Here is a 20,283-nt window from a genome sequence, read left to right as displayed (position 1 = left end):
TTTGAGTAAACTCCAGGAGTTGGTGATGGACAGGGAGGCCTGGCGTGCTGCAGTCCATGGGTCACAAAGAGTCGGACACGACTGAGCAATTGAACTGAACTGAACTGAACAGCAAGTTAGTGCAGTGGTAGGAGTAAGAATCAGACCAGACCTCCTTTCCTCCCTGACAGTGAACTTCACCAGTGCAATTTTGTTTCATAGATTTTTACTGATTATAAAAATAAGGTAAAACTATGATTAATGTCAAACGAGAATAAATTTCAGAGAAATGTATACAGCATGAATTCATGTTTTTAAAGTACAAGCAACATTCATCTATTTATCTATCATCTTTCTGTTTGGGATTGCATGAAATTAAAGAAAAGTGCAAGCATATATACCATGCTAACACTGGATATTCATAAAGAGAATGAAGCAAGGGGGTAAGAGAAAAAAGTAAGATAATATAATTTTGTGAAATGGTAATATGAAAATGGCATCACCAACTCGATGGACATGAGTTTGAGCAAGCTAGAGGGGGTTGGTGAAGGACAGGGAAGCCTGACGTGCTATAGTCCAAGGGGTTTCAAAGAGTTGGACATGACTGAGAGACTGAACTGAACTGAATATGAAAGACTGCAAAATTCTATCTATAAAATTATTACTATATACAAATTGACAGTGTACACAGACAAAGGCTAGAAGGTCACTAGAATATATACACAGACCAGGACATGGACAAAAGAAAAAAGTCATTTTTGATCAGGGGCTGGGTTATGGATACTTTAAAAATTTGTGTAGCTATTTAAAAATAGCTTTTCCAGTAACAAAAACTAAAAGAAATCAAATGAATCTCTTTTGTGAAACCACCGAAGCACACCTATTTTAACTCAGAACTGATAAAAAGACTTAATCACATTCAATAAAGCATTCACTTGGCAAAATTTAATCACCACCAAGGGCTTCCCTGGTGGCTCAGATGGTGAAGAATCTGCCTGCAATGTGGGAGACCAAAATTTGAACCCTGGGTAGCGAAGATTGTCTGGAGAAGGGAATGGCTACTCATTCCAGTATTCTCGCTTGTTGAATGCCATAGACAGAGAAGCCTGGTGGGTTACAGTCCATGGGGTTGCAAAGAGTCAGACTCAACTGAATGACTAACTGATAATGGTAACGACTGATAACTGTAACATTTATATGTTTCATGTATAAGTGTTTACATATATATGTTTGCATATTAATGACTGCATAAATTGCCATTTTTTACTATTTATTTATTTATTTACTAAATTTACACACACCATCTTCTAATGAATGATGTAGACAATGAAAATGGTGTCAAAAAGAGTTGGACTCAACCAAGTGACTGAAGTGAGTGATGCTCACTATAAAAATCTTTGGAAAATTTAGGAAAGCAGAAAATAAAAATCATTGATAAACTTACTCAGCGACATCCACTGTTAACTTTTTTTCATATGTCCTTCCAGAACTTTTTCATGCATGTGTATTAAAAGTTGGGATGATAATTTATTTGGTTATCTACTTTTTCCACTAAATAGTATATTATAGCTATATTTCCATGGTAATAAAAATAGATACAATGTCATTTTTAATTAGCTAGTCAACATTTCATCATAAGGAATTATAGTAAGTGATTTTACAAATCTCTATAAATGGTCATTTGGTTTGATTCTATTTCTTAAATGATCATAAATGATATATATATATATGTGTGTGTGTGTGTCTATGTGTGTATATACACACACACGCGTATACATATTTTGCTCTTGTCCTGTTTCCTTAGGATACATTCCTAAAAGTGATATTGCTGGGTATCATTGTTCTTAAATTTATATAACTCTCTAAAATTTTATACTCAAGTATCAAAAATACTAGTAGATAAGAAACCCTTTGTTATCAGAATAGTGTATCATAGAAACAACCAGTATAAGCTTTAAAGTTTTTCTCATGGGTAAATGACTCATGTTTATCACTTCATTCCTCACTATAATTTGGGAAAACAAAATTGTATCAAAACAAATTCGAAAGTAATCATTATGATGATCCATAACTTATGAAGGTCTGTATCTATATTTCAAATCACTCCTAATTATTTTTACCTCCTATTCTCTTACAAGTATGAGGTTATTGATGGTAGACTTTGTAAAATGCACTGACATTTATGTGGAAGTCATGCAGCTACTATTTTTAAAGTGTCTACAAAGAAGACTCTTTGCAACTGTTCTCCAGCTTAATGGTGAATGTGTAAGAGGTGTGTGGTCTATCAAAAATATCAGCTATATCCTTAAGATTTATTGTTGTTGTTGTTGTTTAGTTGCTTAGTCATGTCTGACTCTTTTTTGTGACCCCATGAACTGTGGCCCACCAGGTTCCTCTGTGCCCCGGGCAAGAATACTGGAGTGGGTCGCCGTTGCTTCTCCAGGGCATCTTCCTGATCCAGGGATCAAACCCGCATCTCCATGTCTCCTGCACTGCAGGCGGATTTGTTACTGCTGAGCCACTGGGGAAGTCTATCCTTAAGATATTCATAATTTATCAGAAGTAATGGATCATTATCCATCCCTGGAGTTGGGAAGATTCCCTGGAGGAGGGCCTGGTAGCCCACTCCAGCGTTCTTGCCAGGAAAATCCCATGGTCGGAGGCGCTTGGCGGGCTACAGGCCATGGGGTCGCAGAGTCGGACACGACTGAGCAATGAGCAGCAGCAGTATTCATCCTTTGCTTCACTGAAGATTTTTTAAGGGAAAATGGATAGAAGGGACTTGAAAAACATGAATTTTTAACAATTTGAGCTTCCCAGTAATAAAATATATAATCTCTGTAAGTAGTGAACTTATCATCATGGGATGTATGGGAACAGATGTTGACTGATCATATATTAAAGATGGTGTGGAAAGGGTATCAGTATAAGTTGAAGACTGCACTTGCTCACCTCTCTAGGCCTCTTCTAGAAGATTAAATATTCTGTTGAAGGGAAAACAGCGTACCAGTTCCAACTATTGATGCATCATAAGCATATATTAGGCCACAGAATAACACCCAATTATTTCATACTTAAGAGAAACTGAATTTCACATATGAATATTACTTGTACTTTCAAAACCAGAGAATCTCAGCCATATTCTAGTAATCAAAATCTATATTATGTAGGTTATTTTAGTTTTTAATGACTATTTAGAATAAAAGATGTTAAATAAATTTTAGGGTCTATTTTGCTAAGGACACAATTGCTTGGTTGATTAAATACTATCTCTTGATAAAGATTAGTGAACTCAGGCTAGTCTAATGATTACTTAATTCATATTGCTACATGGTTATTCTATTATTAAGGGATTTCTTAGATTTAATCTATCTGGGAAAAAAAAACAAGTTACTCAGTGAAGTGTTATATAAAATAATAATAAAAATAAGTTCTCTCTTGATTTAGACAGAATAGTGTGCTTGTATGCTAGCGTATTCCACTACCCACCTTCCCCAGTTGGCTCTATTAAAAATAGTGCTGTAAAGAGAAATAAAAATCAAAAATAAATTATGCCTGTTGCACAGCATTTCACAGAGAGGCTTTTATGTACAATTTAACAGTTCATGGAAAAAAGAATATTACTGGAGGCAAGGAAATTCTTCCTCTGAAAATAAGTGAAACCCAAATCATTATTAGCATATGCATTCACTTTTGGGAGGTAGGAGATATTCAGGTCTGTGATTCCTTTTAATATATGACCATGTGGTTTGTGCTCTAGGAGGGCTTTGGGGTTTGAGCTAAAGTCTTCCATATCAAGTTAGGTTTTGCTAAGAGCAAGTGGTTGGTTTTACACTTAAGCACCTCAGTTGGCTCCCTATAGTGCATATGCATATAAATTGAACTAAGAAAGAACCAAAGGGCTGGCTTCCATTGTTCTGTATAGTAACATATTTTATTGAAAGAAATATGAACTTCAGGAAGAAATCAATCTACACTTGAAGGAGCTGACTTTGACAAGTTACCCTTTCTTCATAAAATGGGTATAATACCACACTGACTTATTCGGAGAATTGAATGTTCACAAGAGTAAGCTGCACAGCATCTGGCACACAGGAAAAGAGGAATACAACTCAGTTTCTTTCCTCTTTGTCATTTCTCTAATAGGGGAACTCTAGGAAATTCTAAATACATTAAAAAAACAAAAAACAAACATGCTCTCCTACAGTCTGAGGAATGATATTCTCATCAACAATCTCAGCAGGAGGACAGCTATCAGCTGCATCAGTGGCAAAGTCCCTCTGGATGCAGATCTAAGCCATGTGAATAAATATCAGGGACCTGGAAGCAACTAAACCATCAGGGGGAGCAACTTCTGAAGCTGTGGGGATGTCCGCCCCAGCCGTTCAGAAGTAGAAGCTCTTTGGGGAAAGGGCCATGTGAGCTCTCTCCCTCCAGTGGACCGGGAAGAAGGTGGAGCATAGCTCAGGAGGAGAGACCCCTTAGTCTGCCTCAGTGAGTTCCTAAATTTCTAGAAACTCTCCATGGAGGGTCTCTATGGTTATGAGGAACCCTGCACTGTTACCTGGCCCTTAGACTCCTGGAGGAAGAAAAGCAAAATCTTAGAAAGCAGGATGGTGGATTATCACTAACTACTGCTCAGGCTTCCCTGGTGGCTCAGATGCTGAAGAATTCGCCTGCAATGCAGGAGAGCTGGGCTTGATCCCTGGTTGGGAGGACTCCCTTGAGGGGAGCATGGCAACCCATTCCAATACTCTCGCCTGGAGATCCCCACGGACAGAGGAGCCTGGTGATCCCCACGGACAGAGGAGCCTGGTGGGCTACAGTCCATGGGGTCGCAAAGAGTCGGACAAGACTGAGTGACTATGCGTGCGTGTGCGCACGCGCGCGCACACACACACACACACACACACACACACACACACATACACACACACACACAGAGCTTTCAGAGCTATGTAAATAGCTAGCAAATAGCTTCAGAATTACTTTATGTATCCAATGTAGATGGTGCAGTCTATGGTAAAAGCCTTTACAAATACACTTTTAATAGCTTTCATTTATAAATAAAACTTAGGTGAAATTCATATATTGGCAAAATTAGGGTTTTAAAAGACTCTAGAATATTCCTCTGAATACAGTTCAATCTTAAGTATAAGAGGAAAAAAATCCCAGCTTTAAACAATACCTTTTAACGAAATACTAATTTTACATTCAGGTACCTGAGATCAATCTAATACAGTCCATGTACCTAAAGTAAAATAGGAGATTATAGAAATCAGTTTAGAAATGGGGGGGTTGTTTATAAGATTATCTACCACCCCTGTATGGTAAACTCTGGGCATTTGACTTTACTATGTATCTGCTGTTATGTAAGACAAGTGGGTCCGGTGGAGCGAGTTGTTGCCTCCACTTTACTTAAGTGGGCTTTCCTGGTGGCTCAGATGGTAAAGCGTCTGCCTGCAATACGGGAGACCCAGGTTCAATCCTTGGGTCGGGAAGATCCCCTGGAGAAGGAAATGGCAATCCCCTCCAGTACTCTTGCCTGGAAAATTCCATGGACAGAGGAGTCTGGCGGGCTACAGTCCATGGGGTCACAAAGAGTCAGACACGACTGAGAGACTTCACTTTCACTTTCTTTCTTTAAGTGATCCTCAATTTCATCAAGAAGATCATCAACCTGATTCTTGGAAAGTGTGACAATCTGAAGTGGTTCCAGTGAACATGGTAAATTTCCTAACTTGAAAGTACTTCTTGGTTATATAAAGACAATGGTTAAGAAATAAAACTTCAAGAAAGACTTCACATGAATGCAACTTAGAATATGAATAGTTAAAGCTTAACTACAATTTTCACTGGTCAAAAAGAAAAGCAAGATTTCCCAAGTATTTCTTGCTGTGTGGTACATACTCTATGTAGAAGGATCAGTTATGTATACCTGGATAAAAAGGTAAAAGAATTTATATTTATTGATCACCTGCTTACCTTGCAGCAACCTTATGAGGGAGTTGTTAAAAATCTGAATTTATAAGAGAGGAAATTGAGATCAAAGGTCACACAACCACTAAAATGTGACACTGGAATCTGAACCTCAAAACCTGCTCTCTGAAAAAATCCTATATCTGGGAGTACATGATGATGCAAAATGTACTATCACATCACATGTATAGCATAACCAAAGAACAGGATGTTCTATGTAAAGTGAAGTATTACATATAATTGAATCCTACTGCCAAAGTGTTTGGCATTTAAGTTTGATTTCCAGTGGGAAGCCAGACACTATGTTTGTAAAAATCATTCATTAATGTTAGTCCGAGTGAGAACCTAAGGGAGTGACCTAAAATAAATTCAGTAAATATTATTTACTTTTATTTCTATCTTAGTCCTGGACAACTGGGGCTGCCAGTAGTTTCTAACTACTGTATAGTTGCTGAGGAAATTTTTTAAAAGAGAGAAAACTGATTTCTATAAGTGGAACTAGTTATATGATTCATAGAAACTGCTCAAACTTTGAGGAATGAACTGCTCAAATTTTTAGGAATGAAGATGGAGGAGTTCCAAATCCTTTTCTGGTTCAATAAATATTTTGTTTATGAAAACACTTGAAATTAGAAATGCAAGTGGGGTCAGGGGAGGGCAAATAAAAACAATGAAACATAAGGGTCAAGAGCTTGGAAAATTCAGTATTGATTCTTGATCCATCATGTATCTCCATTGCTTATGATTTTATTCTCCCCCAAAGAACATGAGTTTGAGTAAACTCCGGGAGTTGGTGATGGACAGGGAGGCCTGGCATGCTGCAGGCATGGGGTCGCAAAGAGTCGGACACGACTGAGCGACTGAACTGAACTGAAATCACCTTCTGAGATTTTTAGCAACAAACATCATAAATGCTCATAAAACTATGCAGCTCTGATGAAGCCAGGCATAGTGCTTGGTTCAGTGGCCTTCCAAAACAAAATTCCAGACACTGATAACATATTTGGTAAAGTAGTATTTCCCGTGTTCACTCTAAATTTACCTCCTGTTGATTTCATTGCACATCTCTTCCTCATTGTCAAGTGAAAAGAGAATACTCAGATTTCAAAATAATTTAGAACATTTAAATCAATACACTCTAGAGTTTTTCTCTTCTCTTTGCCAGGGTACATTGGAATTTATGGTCTCTTTTAGTAATTACTCTTCCCTGGTACCAACTGACTGTCAGCTTTGTTATGACCTGCATTCTAATTGGCACATCCCAGTTTCAAGGAACACAACAAATTGAACGTGAAAGCTGTGAGACTAGCTGATGTTGTAAAGTTCTTAAAAGAAGGGCTGGTGTGTGTTTTCCTTCTTATGCCCATAGTGTCTAAAACAACCTCTCCCTCATGATAGAGCAACGGACAGCTAAAATTTAATACATGTCTACATATGTCAGACTCTACTCACAAGCCATTGTACGTGTTTCTACAATGACTATACTAATATCTTCATTTTATGGGGAAACTGAGTGAGTTGCCTAAAATCAAGCAGCAGGACTGATATTTGCGTTCATGTCTGTCTGACTTTTTACTTCACCGTGCGATTTCCTGACCACACTCAGTACCCCAACACGTTAGGCATGGAATGTCCTCCTCACGGGGCTGTTTATCTCTTCCCTGGTTCTAGCTAGTCTTGAGAGGGAAAACCCTTCTGCCCAGTAAAGCTGTAATTCACAAATGGCCTAATGGTCAATTGGAATGCCACATGTTATGGTCAGTCACTTAGTGCATAATTAGTGTGTAATTAAGAAGTGAAAATTAAGGCACACACAGAACCAGTCTTTGTTAATAGTAATGATGCTTTGGGGACTGAGTCTTTCATTTTCATTATCACTGTACAAAAACATGAGTAAAGGATAGATGGCAATCTGAGAGGGGAAAAGAGGAGAATTAAGTGAAAATAAACTAGATTTTGTTGACTACTAAAATGTCCTTGAAAGGCAATTTTGCCCAAGTGGCTTTTTTAACACTTACTCTTACTTTCATTATAATCATGTTTGTAATGTTTTCACAATTCTATGGTACTATCTGAAGAATTTTTTTGTAATATTACTGTTCCATGTCACCTGTCTTCCAAAAGCGATGCATTAAGTCTCTGCTTGAATAGTCTCAGTAACAGAGAACTTACTGTGATAAGAAAACACATTCTTACCTTCACATCAGTCCAAAAAAAAAAACCATTCCTACAGTTTTCTTGAAATTATTCTTTAAGCATGTCTGAAAGAACTATCTGGCAACATGCATTTCTAGGCTGGCTCTTTGGATACTGGAAAAGTATCCAAAGTGTTTATCAGCATTTGTGTGTGAAAGAGATAGTTACACATATCATCATATCATGTTTGTGTCATTAATCAAAGTCACATGATTTTGGTACTTTTTTAGTGGCTTTTTTTTTTTTTTTAGTTTTTAAAGACTAAATCAAATATATGTTTCAGCAAAAATTATTTAGTCTTTTTAAAAAATGATCACTTACTCCAGTATTCTTGCCTGGAGAATCCCCATGGACAGAGAAGCCTGGTGGGCTACAGTCTATAGGGTCACAAAGAGCTGGACACAACTGAAGTGACTTAGCATGCATGCATGCCCATACTTAGTTCTACATTAACGTTAATTGGCATAGTAAAATAGCACATGGGGAAGAAAATCTCTCAGTTTGCTAAATCTATATAGTTGATGTTGTTTAGAGATCATGGTTGTTTGACACAAATGGAGGGAAATAATTTGTAGCTATTATTATTATGGTAAAAGATGAATTATCTATAGACTCCTATCATTTTATAACTAGTCCCTGAGTACATTTATTCATTACAACATAAAGGAGAGATTTCCTTACTTGTGTTCTCACCATTAATTTCTTGAAGTTCACTGTTAATTCCAACATCTATGGAATTCATTATTTTGTCAATCTGTGTGAAACAAAAAACATATAAAATGAATTATTACATTCGTCTTGTGTTGCACTTTTGTTTTTTAAAATTTTTATTTATTTTTATTTTTTACACAAATTTTAAAGGCTATTTCCATTTACAGTGATTACAAAATATTGGCTGTATTCCCTGTGTTGCACAATACATCCTTGACCCTATCTTTCAGCCAGTAGTTTGTACCTCTTAATTCCTCACCTCTGTATTGTCCCTCCGGCCTCCACTAGTAACCACTAGCTTGTTCTCTGTATCTGTTAGTCGGCTTCATTTTTGCAATATTCAGTCGTTTGTTGTATTTTTTAGATTCCATATATAAGTGATACCATATAGCATTTATCTTTCTCTGTTTGACTCATTTCACTGAGCATACAGCATTGCATTTTAAAATGACTTTCCACTGCCAGGAGCATATATTCTTGATATTATTGCTACTGCAAAACTCCAATTAAGAGACCAACAGAGAAAGATTTAAAAGGAGGCAGACATCTTTTGAATTGCTTTTAGAATACAAATTTTATTTCCTTTTCTTAAACTTTCAAAATCAGCTTGCCTTTTCTTTGTATTTCCTAAAATGAACTTTGTTTGGACCTACATGGGTCAGTAAGTTAGACATTGTGTATTCTTTAAACTCAGAAGGGGAAGGAGCTGAGGATAAATTCATGTGACAATGTCTACCCTCTCCTTGGATCCGAGAGCATGCATCTCATCTGACCAGTGAAGCATGGCCATTGGGACCAAGTTCTGCTTAAATGGCATGACCAGCCACAAGCTTATTTGTAGCATATAATCACAAGAATCTAGGAATGGCAACAACCTGATTCTAAGAGATAAGTTAAATATGTTATTCGCAGAGTTAATAAATATAAGAAATGGATAGATCTGAGTAAACTATCAGACTACTGTATGGAATTCATAGAAAGATATGACTGTCTGAGCTTAGGCTATTTATGCTTTAAACCTGCTCATCATCCTGGCAGCCTTAGTGAGACAGCAGGTTTCAGAAATGACAATGAGCACTACTTAAATGTCCCATTTTGTTCACCCTGAAACAGATGCAGAGAGATTAAGTGATTTTCTCAAACAGCTCAATTCAGAATGTCAATACCAGAACCATTTCTAGTTCGAGTTCTCAGAATACTCTAGTGACCTATTGTGTTTTAAAACCTAATTCTACTGGCACAATCTTTTGAGAGACAAAATGTGACATTTTAGGATGAAATGCTGAGGAAGAGTGTGGTCCATTCTTTGCAGAAATTCAAGAAAAAGCAAGAGACTTCTTACTTTATGATGTAGTCCTCTTCAGGGAGAAAGGATGCTATATGATTAACCTTAAAAGGGCACTTACTTCCTGAGTAATTCCATGAAACTGAAGACTTTGTCTTTAAGTAGAGCTTATATTGGTCACACTGGACTGCACACATTTATTTTTAATGTCCAATAGTTGTAAAGGGAAATATTAAGTAACTTGTGTTTTTTCGTATGGTACTTGGAGAAGGGCCAGGACCTTTCTGTTTAGTATTAAGATTATAAGAAGCTCTTCTGAAATTATAAGATACTTTAAAGAAGGAAGATGAGCTAACAGAGTTTAGCAAATAACAAAATGATATAAAGCAAACAAAAATACAAAGATTTTTCTCCATTTGTCAGCTGCAATGCTTAGTAGGGCACAATGTGAACATTTTCTTGTACCTCACAGCTAGTTATTACTTCTGCTTGAGATCAATTTCTATGGAAACAACAGATATCCCCTCATGTGTGGAACTGTGTTTGTTTTTATGCTCGCTGTGAAATTATCATATATTACCTCTAGAACTTTTCCTTTCCACTTGGATCTATATGTGTTAGCTTTTTTTTTTTTTTCCTCTGAAAGACTTAAAAAGCTGAAAATCCCTCCCTCAAAACTCGCTTGGTGCTAAAGCTTTATGTAAAGAATAACAAGAACAAATCTTACTTCTTCCCATTCGGAAGTGAAAGATGGTGTTCTTTCAGAATTCCCTTTAGAGCTGTGATCCGCAGGTGAAGATTCACTCCAGTTAACTCTTGGTGTTTTCTCATTTGAAGGGTAGGCAATGAGATCAGAATCCGATTTAGAGACATTTTTGGATAAATGCATGTCGATCAGGGCTTTTGGCAATGACCTTATTCTCCCCAGGGTACACGCTCTCTCCACAAATCCCCCAGTGTTCACAATCCACTGGTCCCCATTCCGGGATCCACTTCTAGCTGTTCTTGTGCCAACAATGGTATGGTTTTCAAGTTGGCTGCTTTTTTTGTGAAAAATTGTTCTACTGACCACCTTCGGTTTAATTTTCTTTACCACAGGTTCTGATTTATTTTCTATTGGAGTTTGCTTGAAAGGCAAAGGACTATTTGCCAAACTGACTTCATCTTTTCCTTCTTCGCGTTCATCTCTTTTCCCATAGAGATGAAATGGATTTTCAGGAGACTCACAGGCTGGAGAGGATCCATGGAGGAGACCTGCAAATTGCCCAGGATCATATTCTTTCGGGGGCTCATTGTCCTCCTGCTGAGAGAGATCATCTGCAAAAGAGAAAAAAAAGGTCTGGATGCTCATTTGGAAAGGACTCTGAAAGCCCTGATACAATAGCAGCACCCTTTTGAACCTGTGCAATGTCCAAACAATTGATTTATTGTTACACAGTGATACCCTGACTTTATGAAATACCCATGACCCTACAGTGCCATGTATAAAATAAATGTGTGTGTGTACCAGATCTTCCTGATATACCTTAGGGTATATTTCAAACTTATGTGGGTATTAATTAAGTAATTTCCCACCCTTCTCCTTTGTCCCCAGCGAGTATATTTTATACTGGATAGCAAAATTAGGTTTTCTTAAAATGGGACACCCATGTTCAAACTTTTGCAGTAAATGAATCATTGTACAGTTAAGACATCAGGCAGGTAAATCAAGATCATATATAATGACATCCCTTTACCCTTCTCCCAGAAAATAAAATAAAAAACAAAACCTTGAAAAGAAGAATAATTTGGAATAACTTAAAGGTAATAATCCTAACATGTTACTACAAATATAAAATTAAGATTAATTCTACACAAATTATATGATTTAGACAAAAAGGATTTGGTCATGCTTAACAGGCAAACAATGCAATATCACTAAAAAGTGAGACATTTTTACAAGAAACTGATGTTGCACTACTAAGACAAAGCTGTCCTTTTCTTTCTTCTTTGAAACAGAATTAATTATTTTTCAATTTCTTCAGATCTTTGAAAGTGTAACTCAGAAAAGAAACCAAAGAAGAATAAAATTTTTATTACTTTATAATTTTTTTCTAAGATGAAACATAAATGTTCTCTGAGATTTAAAATATGTGTGTGTGCTCAGTCATGTCCAACTCTTTGTGGCTCCATGGACCGTAGCCCGCCAGACTCCCCTGTCCATGGAATTTTCCAGGCAAGAATATTGGAGTGAGTTGCCATTTTCTCCTCCAGGGGATCTTTCTGACCCAGGGATTGAACCCTCATCTCCTTTGTCTCCTCCATTGGCAGATGGATTCCTTACCACTGCACCCCCTGGGAAGCCCTGAGGTTTAAAATACACCATGCTTTTTTTTAATGACCTAATTTGTCTTTTAAAGACATAGTGTGTAAAAACCTGCCCAAAGAAATCAGCAAAGAGAGTCAGTCTACTTTTTTGACTGGTCACTTTAATTAATATTCAGCTAAATATTTGCCATGATCAAAAGTTAAACTACCTGATAAGCCTCATCTTCTGAAAAAGTAAAATATAGCCAATGTGGCACATAAAATATAACAAATTCAAAGTTGACTTGCTGATTCACAACTTAAAGAAGTTAGTTATTATTATAAACCAAAAACACCAAAGTTTTTATAAGTTAACAAGTAACATTTACTAGGCATGTGCTATTTACTACTCACTAAATTAGAGTAATATTTATATCCCTTTATGTGATTGTTATAACAATTCTATGAAATGATTAATAACAATCATGGTTTTCTAATCAAAGGAAATTTATTGGAATATGTAAACAAATTGTCAACCTCAATAAATCTCAATAGATATTTGCCCAAGGAATGCTACAGACAAATCAGCTTTCTGAACTGAAGTTTGGCCCCAGCTCCATATGCTTTTGTCTCTCTTGGAACTGATTAGAAGCAGGTATGATCCTGGCTTTACATATTCTCCAGACCTCACTTGCGTTCCTATTTAGCTGTCCCAAATGAAGATGTCCCCCTTCCTAGACCTAACACAGTGCTGAGTGGAAGAAACAAGTGTCAGGATGAGAGATCCATGAGCCAATGATGTAAGAGAGAAACAATCTTTACCACCCCGTACTGTCACAAGTACTTTATCTTCTCACAAAAACTTTCTAGTATACTGGACATGAATTTTTCCCTCCTCTTGCAACAGAGATCTTTCTTGGAGGAGAAGAGTGTGTGGAGCATAAGGCAAAGCAGCCTTAAACTCTCTAAGGCTGGAGTATATGCCCTATTACATCCATTTTTTAGAAGTCAAAATTTACACATAGACAACTTATGTTGTTAAATTTCCCCAGCTAATAAGTAGTTAAGCTGAGATTCAAATTAAGGCCTATCGGATATTCATATCCGTTGGCCTGGAAAATTTATTATTAAGATAAAAGAACAATCTAGGGTTCAAGGACGATCAAATAGGCTCTTTGTGGGAAGAGATATGTCTCTCCTGTTTATGACTATTTCTGGAATTTGGAAAAAAGTGGATGAAAAGGATTTTTTTTTTTCTGCTTCATGGAGGTAAGCTAATACTAAGAGAAAGTAAACTATGGTGTTCTGTTTCAATTTATTGTCTCCTTTTTCTTGCTGGGCTGCTTGGCTCTCCTATAATGCTTTATACCATAAGTAGGTTGGTATGAGATGACAGTTATGGGTAAACAATGTAAAAGGAAGGAAGAATTATGAAATAAAGAAGTTTAGAATTTTATTGTGCAAGTTGCTGAAGAAGGCTAAAGGGTTTAGTATTGAGAGGAAAAATTGAAATAGGGAACAGAGTATATCAAGGCTGTATGTTGTCACCCTGCTTGTTTAACGTATGTGTAGAGTACAGCATGAGAAATGCTAGACTGGATGAAGCACAAGCTGGAATCAAGATTGCCGGGAGAAAATCAACAACCTCAGATATGCAGATGACACCACCCTTATGGCAGAAAGCGAAGAAGAACTAAACAGCCTCTTGATGAAAGTGAAAGAGGAGAGTGAAAAAGTTGGCTTAAAACTCAACATTCAGAAAGCTAAGATCATGGCATCTGGTCCCATCACTTCATGGCAACTAGCTGGGGAAACAGTGACAGACTTTATTACTGGGGGCTCCAAAATCACTGCAAATCCATGAAATTAAAAGACACTTGCTCCTTGGAAGAAAAGTTATGAATAACCTAGACAGCATATTAAAAAGCAGAGACATTACTTTACCAACAAAGGTCCGTCTAGTCAAAGCTATGGTTTTTCTAGTAGTCAAGTATGGATGTGAGAGTTGGACTATAAAGAAAGCTGAGCACAGAAGAATTGATGCTTCTGAACTGTGGTGTTGGAGAAGACTCTTGAGAGTACCTTGAACAGTAAGGAAATCCAACCAGTCCATCCTAAAGGAAATCAGTCCTGAATACTCATTAGAAGGACTGATGCTGAAGCTGAAACTCCAATACTTTGGCCACCTGATATGAAGAACTGATTCATTTGAAAAGACGCTGATGCTGTGAAAGATTGAAGGCAGAAGAAGGGGACGACAGAGGATGAGATGGTTGGATGGCATCACTGACTCAATGGACGTGAGTTTGAGTAAACTCCAGGAGTTGGTGATGGACAGGAAGGCCTGGCGTGCTGCAGTCCATTGGGTCGCAAACAGTCGTACATGACTGAGCCACTGAACTGAAGTGAGCTGAACAATGGAAAGCATGATATAAGAGAGATTTGAAAAGTACTTGTGCACTGGGGCTTCTTCTCTTGCTGCTCTTGGAATCTTGCCTGTATGTGAATAAGCTCTGGCTAGTCTGCTGGACAATAAAATAATACATTACCCAGATGTTTGAAATTACAGGTTCCCCCCCAACCCAAGTATAATGAGCCTACCAGATCAGGAGACAATTGCCACTGACAAGACAGATGGTTATAGTCATAGATCCCAAGAGGAGGGAGTATGTCATAATGTTGGCGTATGGGGTGGTGGTGGAAGGGACATAGCATCAGTATTAGGAAGCAGAATGAGTGGGGACAAGGTGGACAAGAGCCTTATTGTGGTTTCTATTGGAAGTAATGGACGCAACAAGGCAAACAGGTTTAGTATTTGTTAGTTCAAATCTTTTCAAGAGGCTCTGGGCCATAGAGACTGTCCCTAGTTATCTTGCACTTGGTTTTGTTATGATTGGGGCATGTGGGTAGTGGCCCAGAATGAGAACCTGATAAAGAAAGTGGTTGGAGTGTGGTTTTGGATTGGTTGGTTTGCATATGAAAGGTATGTCTTCTGGTGAGTTGTTCACTATCTTTAAGAATTGGGCTTCCCTGGTGGCACAGACAGTAAAGCGTCTGCCTACAATGTGGGAGACCCGGGTTCAATCCCTGGGTTGGGAAGATCCCCTGGAGAAGGCAATGGCAACCCGCTCCGGTACTCTTGCCTGGAAAATTCCATGGACTGAGGAGCCTGGTAGGCTACAGTCCCATGCGGTCGCCAAGAGTGGGATACGACTGAACGACTTCACTTTCACTTTCAGCCCTGGGAGGAACAGTGCCTCCAGGATCAGCAAGGTCCCAAGATGTTAAGGCATGAAACAAAACCAAAAACCCTCCAAAATAAAAAGGCGTGGTTAATACATCAGCCACCCTGTCACTTCAGCTGAAGGCCAGTCACCTTGCAAACATGTGAGTGAGGCTGACCAGGATCAATCAACTCCAGGCCAATCTGCCAGCAGCTGCATTAGGCAAGCTCATCTGAGTTTGGCCCAGATCAGAAGAAAACATGTTAACAAAATCGTGAACTAAATAAATGGCTGTTGATTTAAGCCACAAAGTTTGGGTTGGCTTACTATGTGACAATAGATAGATTTAGTCTATATCCCACTTTAAAGAAGAATTAATATATTCTTCAAAATAAGTTTTGGCAATGTTTGTATTTCCACATCTGTAAATGAGTATAGTAATAGTATGTAACATAACTAATAGTGTTGTGAAGATGAATGAAAAATGAAAGTAAGGGAGTTAGAATAATGCCTGTGGCATGGAATACATTAAATATGTGTTTTTATTATTACAACAGTAATTTTTAATCTAGAGAGTTTCATTTTTACAAAGGTAGTAGTAATTTATTATATTAGACACTCAGTAATGATTATTATTTTGACATGCTTATATATTTTAAAAAACATACCTTGAAAAGAATTTTCATATTTTCTTGCTATTACTTTAGATGAAACTGAGGCAAAGCATATTTGTAACATGTCTCATTTAATTTCACACTTCTCTTTTGACAAGTGGATATTTCATGCCAAGGTACAGAACTAACTATGTGTGAATTCCAATCTGATAGTTATTCAAAGAATCATTAGCATTTCAAAGAAATGTCAGAGTAAGTACCCAATAGTAAGGAGTTCAACATTCTTTTTTACCCATCTTTGTTGCTGATATATATCACCTATATAAATACCTGAATAACCATATATTTCATGTTAAGATGAAAACAAATTGTGTAAAACAAGTAACTTCTTCTTTTATTATAGATCATAACTGCTGTTTACTGGGTCACTGCATTCCTCTTTGGAAAATCAAAAATGTCTCAGGGATTCTAGTGCTGATGCTGATATTAGTAGGAATCCTGGATTTATATACTTCACAATATATATAAAATGCGTCTGTCCACCATATGCTCACATTCCAGTGAAGGAGGCAACTGCAGGCAAGTCAAAAATAGTGTAATTTCTGATGATGGTAAGTTCTATGGAAAAAATAAAGCAAAATGATGAGATAGGAATTACTACTGCAGACACAGAGAAGAAGACATGAAAATCCAAGCCCAATGGCCTGAGAACCAGGAGAACTGATTGTGTAGCTCTAATCAAAGGTTGGGAGGCTTGAGACTGAGGAAAAGATGATGTTTTAGTTTGAGGATGAAGATAGGAATAAAGACTATCGGGCAGGAAGAATTCTTCCATTCAGAGTGGACATTAGTCTTTTGGTTCTATTCAAGCCTTCAACTGATGGGGTGAGGCCCATTCATTAGTGAGGACAATCAGCTTTATTCAGTCTACCAATTTAAAGTTTAACCCCATCTCAAAACACCCTCATAGAACCATCTAGAATAATGTTTGACCAAATATCTGGGCACCCCATGGACCATTCAAGTTGACACATAAAATTAACCATCACAGGTGAGTAGAATGATTGGAGATGAGGTCTAAGATGAGGGTAGAGGTAGAGATGATGTGATTTGGTTTACATTTTTAAAAGATCACCTGGTATTTCTGATGGCAAGGACATGACAATAATGTAGTATTTTAAGAAATTAACCTCCCCAAGTCCCTCCATAAAAACAATGCATATGATAATGAAAGACTAAAATGATAGTTTAAAAAAAAAGAAAGAAAAACTGACAACCAATCAAACAAAACACAATGACAAGTGATATCTTCAATAAAGTGGGTATGAAGCAATCCCCATGGCCCTGGAAAATGGGTGAGCATAGCACAAATCATGAGATAGCAACAGGAGGCAGAACTGGTAGCGGCGAAGAGAAAAGGAAACTGATGGAGCCTATAAGCCAAAGGATGCAGAAATTGCCATCAGATTCTGATTTCCAAAAGGAGAAGGCCTAGTACTAAGCAGGATGCTGAGCAACAGAATCTGAGAATAACCCATAGAACTTGAAAAAATCCTGCAAAAGGACAATTAGAAGTAGCATAAACCCTTGAGAATCTCAGAAATACACAATAAATACATGCTTTTAGTAAACTAAGACTCCTCTGAAGAAAAAATTTCAGAAGCAGAGTCCAAATTGAACAGCGTAAAACACCAGCACTCTCAGGGAGAAAGATATTTCATATACTGAGAAGGAGGGAATGGTGTGGAAGGCTGAGATCCAGAGGAAGGACACTGTGAATGTAATAATAGCAAAATATAGTGTTCAAATATGAGAGCACTGCTTTGTAAGGCAAAGAGTATGTAACTCTGGAAAAGAATGAGATAACAGCAGGAAAAGGACATCCTTTTCGTTATAGGGAACTAGAAGGCAAAAGTAGGAACTCAAGAGATACCTGAAGTAACAGGCAAGTTTGGCCTTGGAGTACAAAATGAAGCAGGGCAAAGGCTAAAAGAATTTTGCCAAGAGAACGCACTGGTCATAGCAAATACCCACTTCCAACAACACAAGAGACGACTCTACACATGGACATCACCAGATGGTCAATATCGAAATCAGATTGATTATATTCTTAATAGCCAAAGTTGGAGAAACTCTATACAGTCAGCAAAACAAAACCAGGAACTGACTGTGACTCAGATCATGAACTCCTTACTGTAAAATTCAGGTTTAACTTGAAGAAAGTAGGAAAAAACACTAAAAAATTCAGGTATGACTAAATCGAATCCCTTATGATTATACAGTGGAAGTGACAAATAGCTTCAAGGGATTAAATCTGGTAGACAAAGTGCCTGAAGAACTATGGTCAGAGGTTCATGACTTTGTACAGGAGGCAGTGATCAAAACCATGCCCAAGAAGAAGAAATGCAAAAAGGCAAAATGGTTGTCTGAGGAGGCCTTACAAATAGCTGAGAAAAGAAGAGAAGAGATAGGCAAAGGAAAAAAGAAAAGACATATTCATCTGAATGCAGAGTTCCAAAAAATAAATGGAGAGATAAGAAAACCTTCCTCAGTGATCAATGCAAAGAAATAGAGGAAAACAACAGAATGGGAAAGACTAGAGATCACTTCAAGAAAATTAGAGATACCAAGGAAACATTTCATGCAAAGATGGGCACAATAAAGGACAGAAAAGGTATGGACCCAACAGAAGCAGAAGATATTAAGAAGAAGTGGCAAGAATACACAGAATAGCTATATAAAAAAGATCTTAATGACTCAGATAACCATGATGGTGTGATCACTCACCTAGAACCAGACATCCTGGAGTGTGAAGCCAAGTGGGCCTTAGGAAACATCACTATGAACAAAGCTAGTGGAAGTGATGGAACTCTAGCTGAGCTACTTAAAATCCTAAAAGATGATGCTGTGAAAGTGCTGCACTCAATATGCCAGCAAACTTGGAAAACTCAGCACTGACCACAGGACTGGAAAAGGTCAGTTTTCACTCTGGTCCCAAAGAAAGTCAATGTCAAAGAGTGTTCACACACTACCAAAGATAGTTCACACTACCACATAATTGCACTCATCTCACACACTAGTGAAGTAATGCTCAAAATTCTCCACGCTAGGCTTCAACAGTACGTGAACTGAGAACTTCCAGATGTTTAAGCTGGATTAGAAAAGGCAGAGGAAGCAGGGGTCAAATTACCAACACCTTTTGGATCATAGAGAAAGCAAGAGAATTCCAGAAAAATTTCTGCTTCATTGACTACACCAAAGCCTTTGACTGTGTGGATCACAACAAACTGTGGAAAATTCTTCAAGAGATGGGAATACCAGACCACCTTATCTGCCTCCTGAGAAATCTGAATGCAGGTGATTAGGCAACAGTTGGAACAAGACATAGAACAACGACTGGTTCCAAATTGGGGAAGGAGTATGTCAAGGCTGTATATTGTCACCCTGATTATTTAACTTATATGCAGAGTAGATCATGCAAAATGCCAGACTGGATGAAGCACAAGCTGGAATCAAGATTGCAGAGAGAAATATCAATAACCTCAGATATGCAGATGATACCACCCTTAGGGCTAATAGCAAAGAGGAACTAAAGAGCCTCTTGATGAAATTGAAAGAGGAGAGTGAAAAAGCTGACTTAAAACTCAGCATTCTAAAAATGAAGATCATGGCATCTGGTTCCATCACTTCGTGGCAAATAGATGGGAAACAATGGAAACAGTGACAAACTTTATTTTCTTGGGCTCCAAAATCACTGCAGATGGTGACTGCAGCCATGAAATTAAAAGACGCTTGCTCCTTGGAAGAAAAGCTATGACAAACCTAGATAGCATATTAAAAAGCAGAGACATTACTGACAAAGGTTCGTATATTCAAAGCTATGGTTTTTCCAGTAATCATGTATGGATGTGAGAGTTGGAGCATTAAGAAAGCTGAGCACCAAAGAACTGATGTTTTGAATTGCGGTGTTGGAGAAGACTCTTAAGAATACCTTGAACTGTAAGGAAAT

General features: G+C 37.6%; 1 protein-coding gene across 20 annotated transcripts in view; it reads right to left on the bottom strand.

Annotated features, from left to right (window-relative positions):
* ANKS1B (ankyrin repeat and sterile alpha motif domain containing 1B) overlaps positions 1-20,283 on the bottom strand; it is a 1,073,060-nt gene that overhangs the window by 477,931 nt on the left and 574,846 nt on the right. For 17 of the 20 annotated variants that reach the window (XM_043881060.1, XM_043881066.1, XM_043881055.1 and 14 more), the window contains 2 exons: positions 10,878-11,467; positions 8,836-8,908 (listed from right to left, as the gene is read on the bottom strand). In XM_043881060.1, coding sequence (XP_043736995.1) covers positions 8,836-8,908; positions 10,878-11,467 — 663 coding nt within the window. The remainder of the gene's footprint in view (positions 1-8,835; positions 8,909-10,877; positions 11,468-20,283) is intronic. The other 3 variants (XM_043881061.1, XM_043881069.1, XM_043881075.1) reach the window with 1 other exon arrangement.

This window comes from Cervus elaphus, chromosome 22, assembly GCF_910594005.1.
Source record: "Cervus elaphus chromosome 22, mCerEla1.1, whole genome shotgun sequence".
Taxonomy (NCBI): domain Eukaryota; kingdom Metazoa; phylum Chordata; class Mammalia; order Artiodactyla; family Cervidae; genus Cervus; species Cervus elaphus.
The sequence above is the reverse complement of the archived record's forward strand: the minus strand, read 5'-3'. Positions and strand labels throughout refer to the sequence as shown.